Source organism: Cydia fagiglandana, chromosome 24 (assembly GCF_963556715.1).
Source record: "Cydia fagiglandana chromosome 24, ilCydFagi1.1, whole genome shotgun sequence".
Taxonomy (NCBI): Eukaryota; Metazoa; Arthropoda; class Insecta; order Lepidoptera; family Tortricidae; genus Cydia; species Cydia fagiglandana.
The window spans coordinates 2352132-2366203 of NC_085955.1; the positions used below are offsets into that span (position 1 = coordinate 2352132).

Sequence of the window (14072 nt, forward strand, 5' to 3'; positions counted from 1 at the left end):
ACCAATCACGGCACGGGACTCGCTCACCTCGTCCCCCGCACCCCTGTATTTTTGGCAGCATCGGTTTCATGAAATAATTGCTCTAAACACCGTCTTCTTCTTCTTCTTATGGTGCCGTCTCCTGCCGGATGTTGGCTATCATTAGGGCTATTTTCACTTTTGATGCTGCAGCTCGAAACAGCGATCTGGTGCTCATCTTGAACCAGCACCTGAGGTTGAGCCGCGAGGTTCGTCTTCTTCCACATTTTCGTTTACCCTGGATTTTCCACTGTATTATCAGCTGGAGGAGGTGGTATTTGTCATTTCGTAATATATGACCAAAGTATACTGCACACCGTCTAGAGGATTGCTAGTCTATGGGTTCCGCCGACTTAATCAGTCTAATTGTTCGGTTCGTAGGTCAAATGTTATCAACGCGTACCGATAACGGAATGGGCGAAGTGCTGTAACTCGCATATTGCCGTTTTTGTGATTTTTTATAAAAAAAAACAGAATTAATGAAGACTAAAAAAAAAAATCCGTGAGACACAGACATATTAAATATCTTAAAAACGGGTCACTCACGTATTTTAAGTCGAAAAACGCTCGACATGTTTCACTCCGTACCGAGGAGTGTCATCAGGACACAACATAATATAGGTATGTAAATAAATGATTTTGAATTTAATAAAAAAAAACTATAAGTACGTACCTAACTCACTCGTGAATTATAGCTTTTTTTTCATTATCCATGTCTCCTGCGGGATCAATTAGGCCTTTGTCCTTCAGTACGCCTGCATGAAATACAAAAGGTCTTTTTCGAGCAAGTGTGATGAAAAATATAAAATATGATAAAATAAATAAATATTATACCTAGGACATTCTTACACAGATTGACTAAGTCCCACAGTAAGCTCAAGAAGGCTTGTGTTGTGGGTACTCAGACAACGATATATATAATATACAAATACTTAAATACATAGAAAACACCCATGACTCAGGAACAAATATCTGTATCATCATACAAATAAATGCCCTTACTGGGATTCGAACCCAGGACCATCGGCTTCGCAGGCAGGGATTTCTCGAAAAACTAAAAGTCGGAGTTACATCACTTGTGCGCAGCCCAGTCCGAGCTCCATCGCAGTCGCCTGTGCGTTGTGTCTCAAAGTATTAATGATTAATATTATTATTGTTTAATAACTAATAACCGCTCATAGAAAAGCGAAAGTGAGTACGTAGTAGGTAATAGACTTAAATTGGTTGAAAAAAGTCAAAAAAGTGATTTGAGTTGATTCGAAATTGTGTGTGCCATGAACTGTGCATATTTTGTTCATGTTTTTTCCTGTTGTGATATAAATAACACTATTTTCTTTGGATGAATCGGTTTTGGTCTTTTTGAGAGCTGTGAGGTAAGGCGGGGCAGGCGCGGCTCACTCCGCGATTTCGTCGCTTTGCTACAGGTAGCTAAAAGTACATCCGTTCCACACCAATTTTGGGGAAAGCCATAAGCCGCGCGTGGTGCTGTCGCCACCTAGCGGCCATATCTGTGCTGATCGTAACAGGCGCGTTTTGTTAGAGAGTGAGTCTTCTGTACCTAGTAAGTACTATTATTTATTCTGTGGGCGGGATAACACTATCATTTGTATGGAATCCAATATATCTTGTCCCGGGCAAAATAAACAATGTTAGTCTTATATTTTAGTTCATTTTTTTTTGCCTTTGGAAGAACTTGAAAGAAGGTAAGAGATCTTGACCACATCTAGACATGTCTTTTAATTGAAAAGCGCTTTTTAAAAATCAGTAACTATATTACTTATGTAAGCTGAAGAATATAAATGATCGTATTAGATTCTTAATTATTACATATTTGTCGTATGTTATTTTTAAAATGTGTTTTTCAATTAAAAGACACATCAAAATTGTTTACCTTATTTCTAATGCTAAAAAAACGAACTATAGTATTTATATACACCGTGTTTTTTTTTGATTTCCGTTAATTTCAAGGGTGCATTCCTGAGCTTAAATTAAGTAACTTTCTCAAAGACACCGATGTTCTAATTAACTCCATTTCGGAGATAATCAATAATTTATTTTTTTCCTATAAGGCCTCTACAAGCGTGTACACTTGCCTTAGGGCTGGTTTACATATTGGTTAGTGTTAAGAATGAGTTCATACATTTGCTACTAAACTTAAGTACAATCTCGGTTGATCGATGTTCGAAATGACATTGATATGTCACAGATTTCAATTGTTTGGTTGAGTTAAATGTAATGCCCGTGTTACAACAACGCTATATGCTACATTTAATTACTTTTTAAACTTAATTTTTTCTTTAAAAAAAAGCAAAAAGAAATTTTTTTTTGAAAATTAACTTAGCCAATTAGTTCACTTAAACGTTCTTAACCATACCCCGAAGTTAACGGAATTCAATAAAAACACGGTGTATATAATATTATATATAACTATATAAATAATACCATTTCATTACTGGTTCATTTTTCATTTTCTAAGCCATACCTAAAACATAATTAAATAGCTCATCCAGCGGTGCCCACTCCGCGCATACCCGGGTAGCCCGGATGATCTACTAGACTTGACGCCCGATGCTGTGCAGTGGTTGCAAAACTTGGATGTTGCCTTATAAATAAAAATACTATGTATACAATTTTTGCCTATGTGACCATATCGCCATACGATTAAATAAATTAAATAACTAACCTACAAAACTTAAAAACCTTTTGTGCCACTCGCCTTCGAGGTAACGGGGTGTTGGGGGTCTGACGCCATAGCTTTTATAAGGGAGGTGGGAGGTAGAATCAGGGAGAGGACCTCTGACGCTCGCGCGGGTTCGTACCTGGTGCAAAGGTTGGCCATCGCTATCCAACGTGGTAACGCGGCAAGTATAATGGGCACCTTTGCACCCGGTACAGCCCGCGGAGGCCTTTTAGATTAAAATATTTTAATATTTAGATATATTTAAGTTACTTTTGTATGATTATTTATGTACCCTGTATATTCTTAAAAACTAATTCTAAAAATAAATAAAACTAATCTAAAAATAAATAATTACAAACTGCCCTGCGCCCCCTGCGGAATGGTGCCGTAGATACATTTCCTCGCTGTATCGCAATCAATACTTATTATTTGTGCGAGGAAGCTGCCAGCTCTACGATCACCAATGACGTCTGTTATTTATACATTAAATAACGTTTTGGCAATAATTTCATTTTTGGTACAAGCTTTTATCGCCGACTGTACTTTTTTCCACAGTCAAGTAATACTCATCGAGACAATTCTAAGCACCCCAAACACAATTAGGTTTCGTTGTTTTATCACAGAGTTCCTATGGCCTCCTCCGGTCTCCGGTAAACATCGGTTACACGCTAATTCTGGCGTCAGTTCAGTCCATCATTCCATTCGAGTTTTGACTGATGCCGGAATGATGGAAAATGGACACGGTTAGACGATCAGTCCAGACTGAGAACAGGGGCCAAATTCGACATGTGCAACTGTCAGATTTCGCATCCACGTCAAATCAACAGTTGATTTTATCGCATACTGAGTGTTGATTCCATCAACGGTGGATAATATCACTTGGTACAACCAAAACTCAACTCTAAACTAAGGGTGGTTCGGTTTGGTTTGCTTGTCACCCTAACTGTGGATTGTTAATGTCAAATTTTGACATTGTACGTATTCGAGAACTTATGATTTTTCCCACATCAACGGGAGATCAACACGATACGTCAAACTTCGCTTGTCGAATAGGGGCCCTGACTGATAAAATTACGACAACAGACATCGGTTACACGCTAATTCTGGCGTCAGTTCAGTCCGTCATTCCATTGCTGCATGGACGGTGACTGACGCCGGAATAACACAGAGGTTACACGATCAGTCTCCTATCAGTTTTATGTCATTCAAAACGGACTGACGAATATTATCAAAAAAAAAAAATATTTCATCAGTCCAGACCATCAATCCATCAGTCTGCGTGTTACACGATAATTCTCCCGTCAGTCTGACCAGACTGATGGACTGAACTGACGCCAGAATTAGCGTCTAACCGATGTCTTACAAAGTTGTGTTAATTGATATTGATACCCGACTTATCCGAGCAAGCGATAGATTCTTGAGCATGGCGAGGGTTTCAAGGCACACGAATGAAACACACAATTTTGGTGAATTCCCATTTGTCCCCGCCCCATATTGTGAACGCATCTATTCATGAGGCGGGGATTTTAAAAATATGGGCCTATCGACCTCAGTTCTATCTGAATCAAAAGCTATTTCAAAACCAACCTACCTGAGTTAGGGGACTAGAAGTATCGAAAACGGGAGAAAACATTAAATAGGTACCTAATAGGTATTTAATAGTCTTTTTTTATTTTTATTTGCAGGCTGATGAAAATGCTGAATCAAATTTTAAGGAGTTTGGCATTATTTTTGGGTAAGTTATAGAAAGTGCCTGAATAATAATTATTGATACTAAAAATGTACACTCAAGTCAAATTACACAAAATTATTACTGGCCCCTATTTCTTTTGAGTAATATCTTCTTCTTCCTGACGTTATCCCGGCATTTTGCCACGGCTCATGGGAGCCTGGGGTCCGCTTGACAACTAATCCCATGATTTGACGTAGGCACTAGTTTTTACGAATGCGACTGCCATCTGACCTTCCAACCCAGAGAGGAAACTAGGCCTTATTGGGATTAGTCCGGTTTCCTCACGATGTTTTCCTTCACCGAAAAACAGCTGGCGAATATCAAATGATATTTCGTACGTAAGTTCCGAAAAACTCATTGGTACAGTCAAGGAATTTAAATTCCGACCCATTTCGTACTTTGTCACAGTGACAACCGTATGAGGTCTCTAGCGGCTTTCATATTGATTGTCACTGTGACAAAGTACGAAATGGGTCGGAATTTAAATTCCTTGACTGTACGAGCCGGGGTTTGAACCCGCGACCTCCGGATTGAAAGTCGCACGCCCTTACCGCTAGGCCACCAGCGCTTTTTTTCTTTTGAGTAATATGTATGTATGTGAATTTTTTTATTTATTCCGACATTTCTATATACAGTGTGTAACCGGCATGTGGGCATTTATTAAAACTCCCAATCGAAAAAAAATCATAATCAAATAACAAATTCAATAATTTCAGTCAATTTAAGGTAAAAACAATGAAATTATATCGCGGTAGACCCGTTTGTGTAATTAAATATGTGTACAAAACGCGAGAGTTTAAAGTGTTATATTTATTAAAACTGATAATAATATGATCCATTAGCAGTTGTTTGCGTGTATCAAACTAACGTCAAGTACTAGTATTATGTGGGGTTAAAGTATTATTTTATTAAAATGTGGGGTAAGGTGTTTAAGTTTAATTCAGTTGGTAATAAAGTGTTCATCAATGAGACCAGTACCTTTAAGTTGGTGTAGTTATATTAAGTGCTGGTATCGCTAACTACTACAACAATAACAACAACAACAGCAACACAACAAACATCAACACAACACAACACACAGCAAGCAACAACAACCCGACAACAACAACAACAACAACACAACAAACATCAACACAACATACAACAACAACAACAAGCAACAACAACCCGACAACAACAACAACAACAGCCCGACATCTGTCCGCCACGGGCACACTACACCTGCCAGTTTTGCGGTCGTGGTTGCCGCTCCCGTATTGGCTTATACAGTCATGAAAAACGTTGTCGCCCTGCCTGACACTGTTTGTATAGTCTGCAATAGACTGAAAGGCCTGTGATCACTAACTCTTGTAACAAACGTAATAAACAAAGCATGAAGAGCTGTTATTAGCACTTACTTGTCAATTTACTGTGTTGTACATTGCTGGCAATTAAAATTTCGTTAGAAAGCTAATAAAGTTCGAATTTTTGTTTATTAATTTAATTAATTAATTAAATATCTCGAGTGGCGACCACGTACCGGAAGGCGCAGCGTGGGTAGACCCTCCACAAGGTGAACTGACGACCTGGTAAAGGTCGCGGGAGTCCGCTGGACGCGGGAGGCGCAAGACCGGTCATTGTGGCACTCTTGGGGAGGCCTATGTCCAGCAGTGGGCGTCCTCTGGCTGTTATGAATCATAACTTATGATGATGATGATGAATTAAATTAACCTTAATGGTTAATTTAGAGAACTATGTTATTTTACCCTGTTTAAAAAAAGCCCACTTGCCGGTAACATACTGTATATGTCGCAGCCATAAGAATCCACCGTTTACAAACGGCGTCGTCATTTCAAGACTTTTCAGTACTGAGCTTTTTTTTAGCCTATTAGTGTGTCCCACTGCTGGGCAGAGGCCTCCCATCTTTCCCGCCACTTGTCTCTGTCTAATGCACACTCCCGCCACTCCACACAGAATGTATCGAGGTTGTCCCGCCATCTCCGTTTGGGTTTTCTTTTGCCCCGAGATCCATCCCGAGTAAAACCAAAATATTACTTTGCTAATCCGCGTAAAAGATAACGTGCTAGTCAATCAGTGCTAACCCGTTATACTTACTTGCGTATTCTTTACATGCAATTTTTTCCCACCCTCCCACCGCAAAAATAAATACGCAAATAAATATAACAAACCACCACCAAAAGAATAATACTCGACACGTGTTTCGCCTCTCTACGAGGCATCCTCAGGAGTTGTTGACGGTATGACGCCCGGCAACCTTCGAGCAACATGGAAGGGAGGCGGCATTCGCACTATTTCCCCTCTGCCGAGGTACAAGATTAGCGCGTCAATCTAATCTACCGAGTCCAGACGCGCGCGTGAACACTGCTGCACAAAAATGCCTGTTTGCTCGGTTTTTTGCTATAAAAAGAGGTCGGGGACATCAAATTTACAAAAAGAAAGTGTTACATTCCACATGTAATTTTTTTTTTACATATCATACGTTTAATTACATTTAAATACAATTATTATATTTTAGTCTCAAGTATTTGTTGGATTTATCGATTTTGCTCGCTCAGTACAAATTGCGGATCGGTCGAGCGACAAATCCGACTTCTCATCTCTCAGAATACAATGACATACTTCAACGAAAATGTGTTAGTGTGCGTGTTGTGACACTAGTCCAACACTAGTCACTCGTCCGTACACAAAAAGAGAACGAGGTTTGCAAGATTTGTCTTTGATGTGTGTCATTTTCTATGTATTTGTGTCGTCATTACAGAGGGCCTACCGCGAACCACGTTTGACGTGTTGCCTCCCTATCACACTTACGTATGAATTTACAAGTGCCATAGAGAGGCAACACGTCGAACGTGGTTCGCGGTAGGGCCTCTGATTGGATTTTGTATGTAAGTGTGTGAGAAGTGCGACTGTGTGCACCTTCCCCCCGCGAAAAATGGCAGAAAGATTTGTACGGTGAGATATCGCTTGGGCCCCTCCCTTCCGACGTGTCGGAAGCCGGTGTTGCTCGAAGCCGGCAACGGATTGACCAGTCCAGAATGGTCGGCCATATTTATACCTTGACCACTCCCCTTACTGTACAAGTGTGAGTGAGATGGCCTGGTGTGACGCCTGATTCTATTCACTATTTGAAAACGCCATCCTGAGTACTGAGCTGTGATATTTATTTATTTTTAAATTTTCCCAGCTATATCTTCGGCCACGGCGTCTCTCCACCAGCTCTTTCCCGCAGAAGACCACGAATATCAGTACGAGCTGAAGACTAACGTGTCTTCCGGACCCCTCACTCCTCAGGAGTGCTCCTTCTGGACCCTGGAGGCGCGGCTGCTGGTCACGGTGTATGATAATTACACCAGGGTCAGATATAAGCTGGAAGGGCTGAAGGTACTGAAATCCTTTAATTTTAGCCTTAGGGCCTGAGTCGGATTTTGAAATATCTATTAGATATCTTTTAGACATCACCAAGATACGATAACGATATGTTTAAGATCTAACCTGTCAAATTTGACATATGCACGATTCTGGAGATACTCTTGAACGATTTCCACAGGATATGACTTAGAGATCCAATTCACATCTAATAGATATCTTACTCTATCTAATGTAAAAGTGACATTGGTTGCCAGAATTGCGCTGCAAAAGAGAACTAGTTGATATCTAAACTATAACGTATTTAGAATGGATCTAGTACGGGTCGTCTCTTGTAATGTAATATCTTGAAGTTCGAATACGGCAGTTATTTAGCGCTTTTTAGATTGCATCTTCCGTTAAGCTGCAGTAGAAACCAGGTGACATCTTCTGCGACCAAATACCAGGAATTGGTACAGGCACAGTTTCTTTTTCTTTATTTTTTTCTCTTTATTTTGTTTTTGTTAAGTTATTTATAAAAACAACTGCCTTCTTATTCTAAGAGCATTATTAATATTATTCTGATTTTCTCACGGTGTTTTTCAACTGGTCTAGAAATAAATTCTGCTATAAAATACATGCAATTTTTTTTTGAAAAATTGGGGACCTGAACTCACAAACTTTGACTTGGAAACCACACGCCTACGGTTTTGTAGGAAGTTTCTTTTCTGTGCGGTAGTACCACAGACAAAACATCCTCCAGACTTAGCATAGTCGCGCTACCGCCTCTGCCACGCATACGGTAATTTTACTCCATGTTCGAGTCGAAAGTGTATTTGTGTGACGTCCGTGTCTTTGAACGGACCAATGACGGCACGAGACTTCGCTCACCTCGTCCCGCGCACCCCCGCATTTTTGGCATCATCGGTTGCATGAAATAAATGCTCTAAACTCGATCAAGAGGATTCCTAGTCTATGGATAGTACTGTTACTTATTCTGTGCTATGCTTACTTACTTACTTACTGCCGTGGCGCAGCGACCCGAAGTGGATCTTGGCCTCTGACACTAAGGAACGCCATGCTTCTCTGTCTAGCGCCGTTTCTGTCCAATCGACGGCACCGAGCTCGTTCAGATCTTTCACGACCTCATCGCACCAGCGATGCCTAGGACGCCCAACCGGTCGTCGACCATCCGGACGGCCCGAGTACGCTCTCCAAACCGCTCGATCTTCACCCATACGGACCACGTGCCTGAGCCATCGGAGTCTTGAGGCTTTCGTTTCTCCTACTATATTGGGCTCGGCCACTAGATCTTCTAGCTATAAGTATAATTATTTATCTTTTCAGACGTCAGTGTACAGTAAGAATCAGGGCTATTCCTCATACCAGTCTGCAGAGGCAGCGAGGCAGCTTGGACAACCCTGGGATGTCGATTACCTGGTATGTTACAAAAATCATCCACATGTACTGACTCTGACCTTTTGGCATCTACATAAGTAAGGCGCCATTCATTGATTACGTAAGGTCATTTAGGGGGTGGGGGGGGGGACATGTCTTATTTTTTCGTACAAGGAGCTGAAAGGGGGGTCTTCACCTAAGATCAAAAATATGCGATTTTTTTAAATGTCCATGAAATTATGTGATTTAAAATAATACATCCAGATTCTATGGTATCAAACTTGGTGCATAGTTAACATAGACGGACTTGTACGTACAATAAACGTTCCAAACACAAAATATAAACTTAATCAAATCTAACTAAATAATCTAATCTAAATAATCTATGTATTAAATATTTATTTATTATCAAAAAAAATACGCAATGAATGGCGTCTAGGTACCTAGCCAGAAACTGCATCTTTCCATACGTCGGCAACGATGTAAATATATATTACCTATTCTACCTAATTGTTTATCAAAAACTAATTGACCGTGGCGTTTCAGAACAATGGAATCATCAGCAGCGTCTACGTCAGTCCGGAACCTATTTGGTCTCATAATATGAAAAGGGCTCTGGCACTCAATTTTCAACTCACCAACGACTCATATAAAGAGGTGAGTACTTTCTTACATCACTGACATCCGTGTTAGTGTCTCTGATATCCGTATCAGCAGCGTCTACGTAAGCCCGGAATCTGTTTGGTATCATAACATGAAAAGGGCTCTGGCACTCAATTTTCAACTCACCAACGACTCATATTATAAAGATGAGTATTTTCTTACATCACTGACATCCGTGTCAGGACTTCCAATGAAGCTGAAAATTTGCATACATATATGTAAGTCGGGTGACAATGCAATATTATGATGGTACAATCGAGCTGATCTGATGATGGAGACAGGAGGTGGCCATAGGAACTCTGTGATAAAACATCGCAACCTAGTTGTGTTGGGGTTTTTAGAATTGACTCGATGAGTATTAGTTGTCTGTGGAAAGCAAAGTACGTTCAGCAATAAAAGCTTGTACCAAAAATTGAACTTTTGCCAAAAAAAAATTAACTGTATTAATTTGAAAGGGACGCTTTAGTTTATCTCGCGCGCGACATACTGCCGCGGTGAAGTCGCGATGAGCCTGGTTTAAACCAAAAACACTACGACACGAAAATAAATCAGTTTTTTCTTGGTTTCTTAAACAATTTTATTTATTTCTAGGACTAAGCCAAGCAAAATAGATCTAGATTAATGAATCTTCCAAGTCTGTGTATGCTCCATTGAATTATAAGAATTCGGTCATTTTGCGCAGTTTTAGAAGAAATAACAATGTACTCGTATTTTATATATTATGTAATACAATAGGCTCAGTTCACTCAGTTGAGAAATATATTTGAAATCTACACAATAGGCTGAATAGGGGGGGGATAGGACAGAGAGGTTAAAGTATATTTAACTAATTGTGAAGATGTTTATTATGAAAGTCATACAAGGAGGCTATTGTATTTTCATTACACTTGCTCGAAAAAGATTTTATTTCATGTAGGTGTACTGAAGGACAAAGGCCTATATTGATCGCGCGGGAGTTATGGATTAAAAAAAAAGCTATTGTGAGTTTATAGTTAAAATAATTTAAGAAAAAAAGTTATTCTTATTTAAAAAAAACATTGTGTGCAATATAACACTAACTCTCGCTATTTTAAACCACACAATCGGGTCTACCGCGATATACATAATTTCATTGTTGAACTCAGTTGCAACGTCGCAACTCAGCCGAAACGTCAGAATTTAAGGTAAATACAATGAAATTATATCGCGGTAGACCCGTTTGTGTAATTAAACATTATGTGCAACTCCGTGGGTAAAAATGTTGTTACACGAGTCTTTAATTCACGGGTCCATACTGGGTCGCATAATAATTGATTGTCCTAATGTAATGTTACGCATAAAAACTCATTTCGCATAATTGTTATTGTGCTGGAAATAATTAACATTTCTGAGAAATTATAAGACAAACCTAACATAACCTACCCTATTCTACACAACCTGTGCAAAATATTTTCGAAAATACTTTCTGTTTCAGCTGGAGAAAAAATATGCGAAAAGAGTTTTATGCGTAACATAACATTATGACAATCAATTATTATGCGACGAGATAGGATCCCTTAATTCACACCAGCCCGCGGCTATCGTGAATATACTTCACTTACGCCGTTCGTTGCATACCTAATGTAGGTAATATTATAAACATTGCCCTTGAAAAATCATCACTTATGTCGTTAGGCAATTTACGTAAATGAAAGCATTTATGTCCTTTGAAAAATGAGTAGGGTTCCTCTTCCATTAATTAAAACGTGATAAAGGGTTCCGTAAGAATAGGGTCGGAGGACAAAAGTTTGGAATATTACCCATGTTGAAGGGCAGGCTTCTATTTGACATGCAAGGAAGTAATACGATTGTTCATATCGTATTTTTTTACTGTACAAAAACAAGTCAAAAAACAATAAATAAAAATAACTTAAAATTAAACTAAATACAAACTATTCTAAAATAAAATAAAACTAATCTAAACTAAATCTAAAAAAGGCCCCTGTGGCAAGGTCCCCAAGATGCTGGCTGCGTTACCCCGCTGAACTGCCAGACTAAAGCGTTGAGCGAGGTAACTGCCAGATCTCGGGTCCCCAGTTGCGTCCCTGAGTCTCTTTGAAAGGTTTCTAAAGAGACTCAGGGCGCCAAGACCCCACGGACCCAGGGTCTCGACGCCGAAAGGAACGAAAATGTATTCGGCGCCGAGACCGCGATATTTCCCAACCTTTGCGTTTTCGGCCGCCTCCGCAGCAGCTGCCGCTCTCTTGTTTACTTCGATTTTTTTTTCCAAAAGAGGATGACACGTTTGAATCAGTATGTTCGCGAAACTTTACGTTTAACGACGAAATGTGGTTTTTTACTTATTAATCAATTAATTATTAAATGTCGTAATGCAAATATAATTGACGATCATAATATAAATTCGTGTAGATTTCCTAACTATGTTGTTTGGAAGAGATCGCTTTTTAGCAATAGGACGATTAGCGTTTAACCTCTTCTTGTCGGTAATCTTTGTATTGTTTTCTGTAATGAGGTGTGCAATAAATGTGTGTATTGTATTGTATTGTTGTAATTTTCTATCAACAGTTGTTATGTTGGCTAGCTACCACACCCAGGCGGCCTAGCCAAGGTGATAATCGCTTGCGCTTCGCCATCGAATCGCTTTGTGTCACTCTTCAATATTAGTGTGACAGTGACAGTTTCGTTTCGTTCGCTACGAAATGAACGCATTTATGAACGCGAAATGAAACATAACTAAGCAAATCTACACGAATTTATATTATGATCGTCAATTATATTTGCATTACGAGATTTAATAATTAATTGATTAATAAGTAAAAAACCACATTTCGTCGTTAAACGTAAAGTTTCGCGAACATACTGATTCAAACGTGTCATCCTCTTTTGGAAAAAAAAATCGAAGTAAACAAGAGAGCGGCAGCTGCTGCGGAGGCGGCCGAAAACGCAAAGGTTGGGAAGTATCGCGGTCTCGGCGCCGAATACATTTTCGTTCCTTTCGGCGTCGAGACCCTGGGTCCGTGGGGTCCTGGCGCCCTGAGTCTCTTTGGAAACCTTTCAAACCACAGGGGATCCGAGATCTGGCAGTTACCTCGCTCAACGCTTTAGTCTGGCAGTTCAGCGGGGTAACGCAGCCAGCATCTTGGGGACCTTGCCACAGGGGCCTTTTTTAGATTTAGTTTAGATTAGTTTTATTTTATTTTAGAATAGTTTGTATTTAGTTTAATTTTAAGTTATTTTTACTTATTGTTTTTTGACTTGTTTTTGTACAATAAAAATATACGATATGAACAATCGTATTACTTCCTTGCATGTCAAATAGAAGCCTGCCCTTCAACATGGGTAATATTCCAAACTTTTGTCCTCCGGAACCCTTTATCACGTTTTAATTAATGGAAGAGGAACCCTACTCATTTTTCAAAGGACATAAATGCTTTCATTTACGTAAATTGCCAAACGACATAAGTGATGATTTTTCAAGGGCAATGTTAATAATATTACCTACATTAGGTATGCAACGAACGGCGTAAGTGAAATATATTCACGATAGCCGCGGGCTGGTGTGAATTAAGGGATCCTATCTCGTCGCATAATAATTGATTGTCATAATGTAATGTTACGCATAAAACTCTTTTCGCATATTTTTTCTCCAGCTGAAACAGAAAGTATTTTCGAAAATATTTTGCATAGGTTGTGTAGAATAGGGTAGGTTATGTTAGGTTTGTGTTATAATTTCTCAGAAATGTTAATTATGTCCAGCACAATAACAATTATGCGAAATGAGTTTTTATGCGTAACATTACATTAGGACAATCAATTATTATGCGCCCCAATATGGACCCGTGAATTAAAGACTCGTGTAACAACATTTTTACCCACGAAGTTGCACATAATGTTTAATTACACAAACGATAACGATACGATATAATTTCATTGTATTTACCTTAAATTCTGACGTTTCGGCTGAGTTGCGACGTTGCAACTGAGTTGAACAATGAAATTTATCTACACACATGGCATTAGTGCTCTATAATGCGTTCAGAAACCGTAGGAAATGACAAACTTTATTACAACCAATTTTACTATGAGAACTTTCTTATCTGTGGTAGTAGGAAAATTTGTACTTTAATGTTCATAACGTTATAGATCTTTGTAGGTTATGAGTTTAAATTTGGAACATCAGTCAAAACTCAAGTAGGTGTCTATTCTAGTATCCATAGATATTAAAACAGTTATCGATACGAAACGTCAATTTAGTAT

General features: G+C 39.2%; 1 protein-coding gene across 2 annotated transcripts in view; it reads left to right on the forward strand.

The window, feature by feature from the left end:
- The first annotated feature begins 1115 nt into the window (after positions 1-1115).
- The window catches only part of LOC134676240 (uncharacterized), a 57358-nt gene continuing 44401 nt past the window's right edge, over positions 1116-14072 (forward strand). The window contains exons 1-5 of one of the 2 annotated variants that reach the window (XM_063534562.1): positions 1116-1209; positions 4384-4433; positions 7615-7811; positions 9123-9215; positions 9720-9830. In XM_063534562.1, coding sequence (XP_063390632.1) covers positions 4388-4433; positions 7615-7811; positions 9123-9215; positions 9720-9830 — 447 coding nt within the window. In that variant the 5' untranslated portion in view covers positions 1116-1209; positions 4384-4387. Of the gene's footprint in view, positions 1443-4383; positions 4434-7614; positions 7812-9122; positions 9216-9719; positions 9831-14072 lie in introns of both variants that reach the window. The other variant, XM_063534563.1, reaches the window with a different exon arrangement.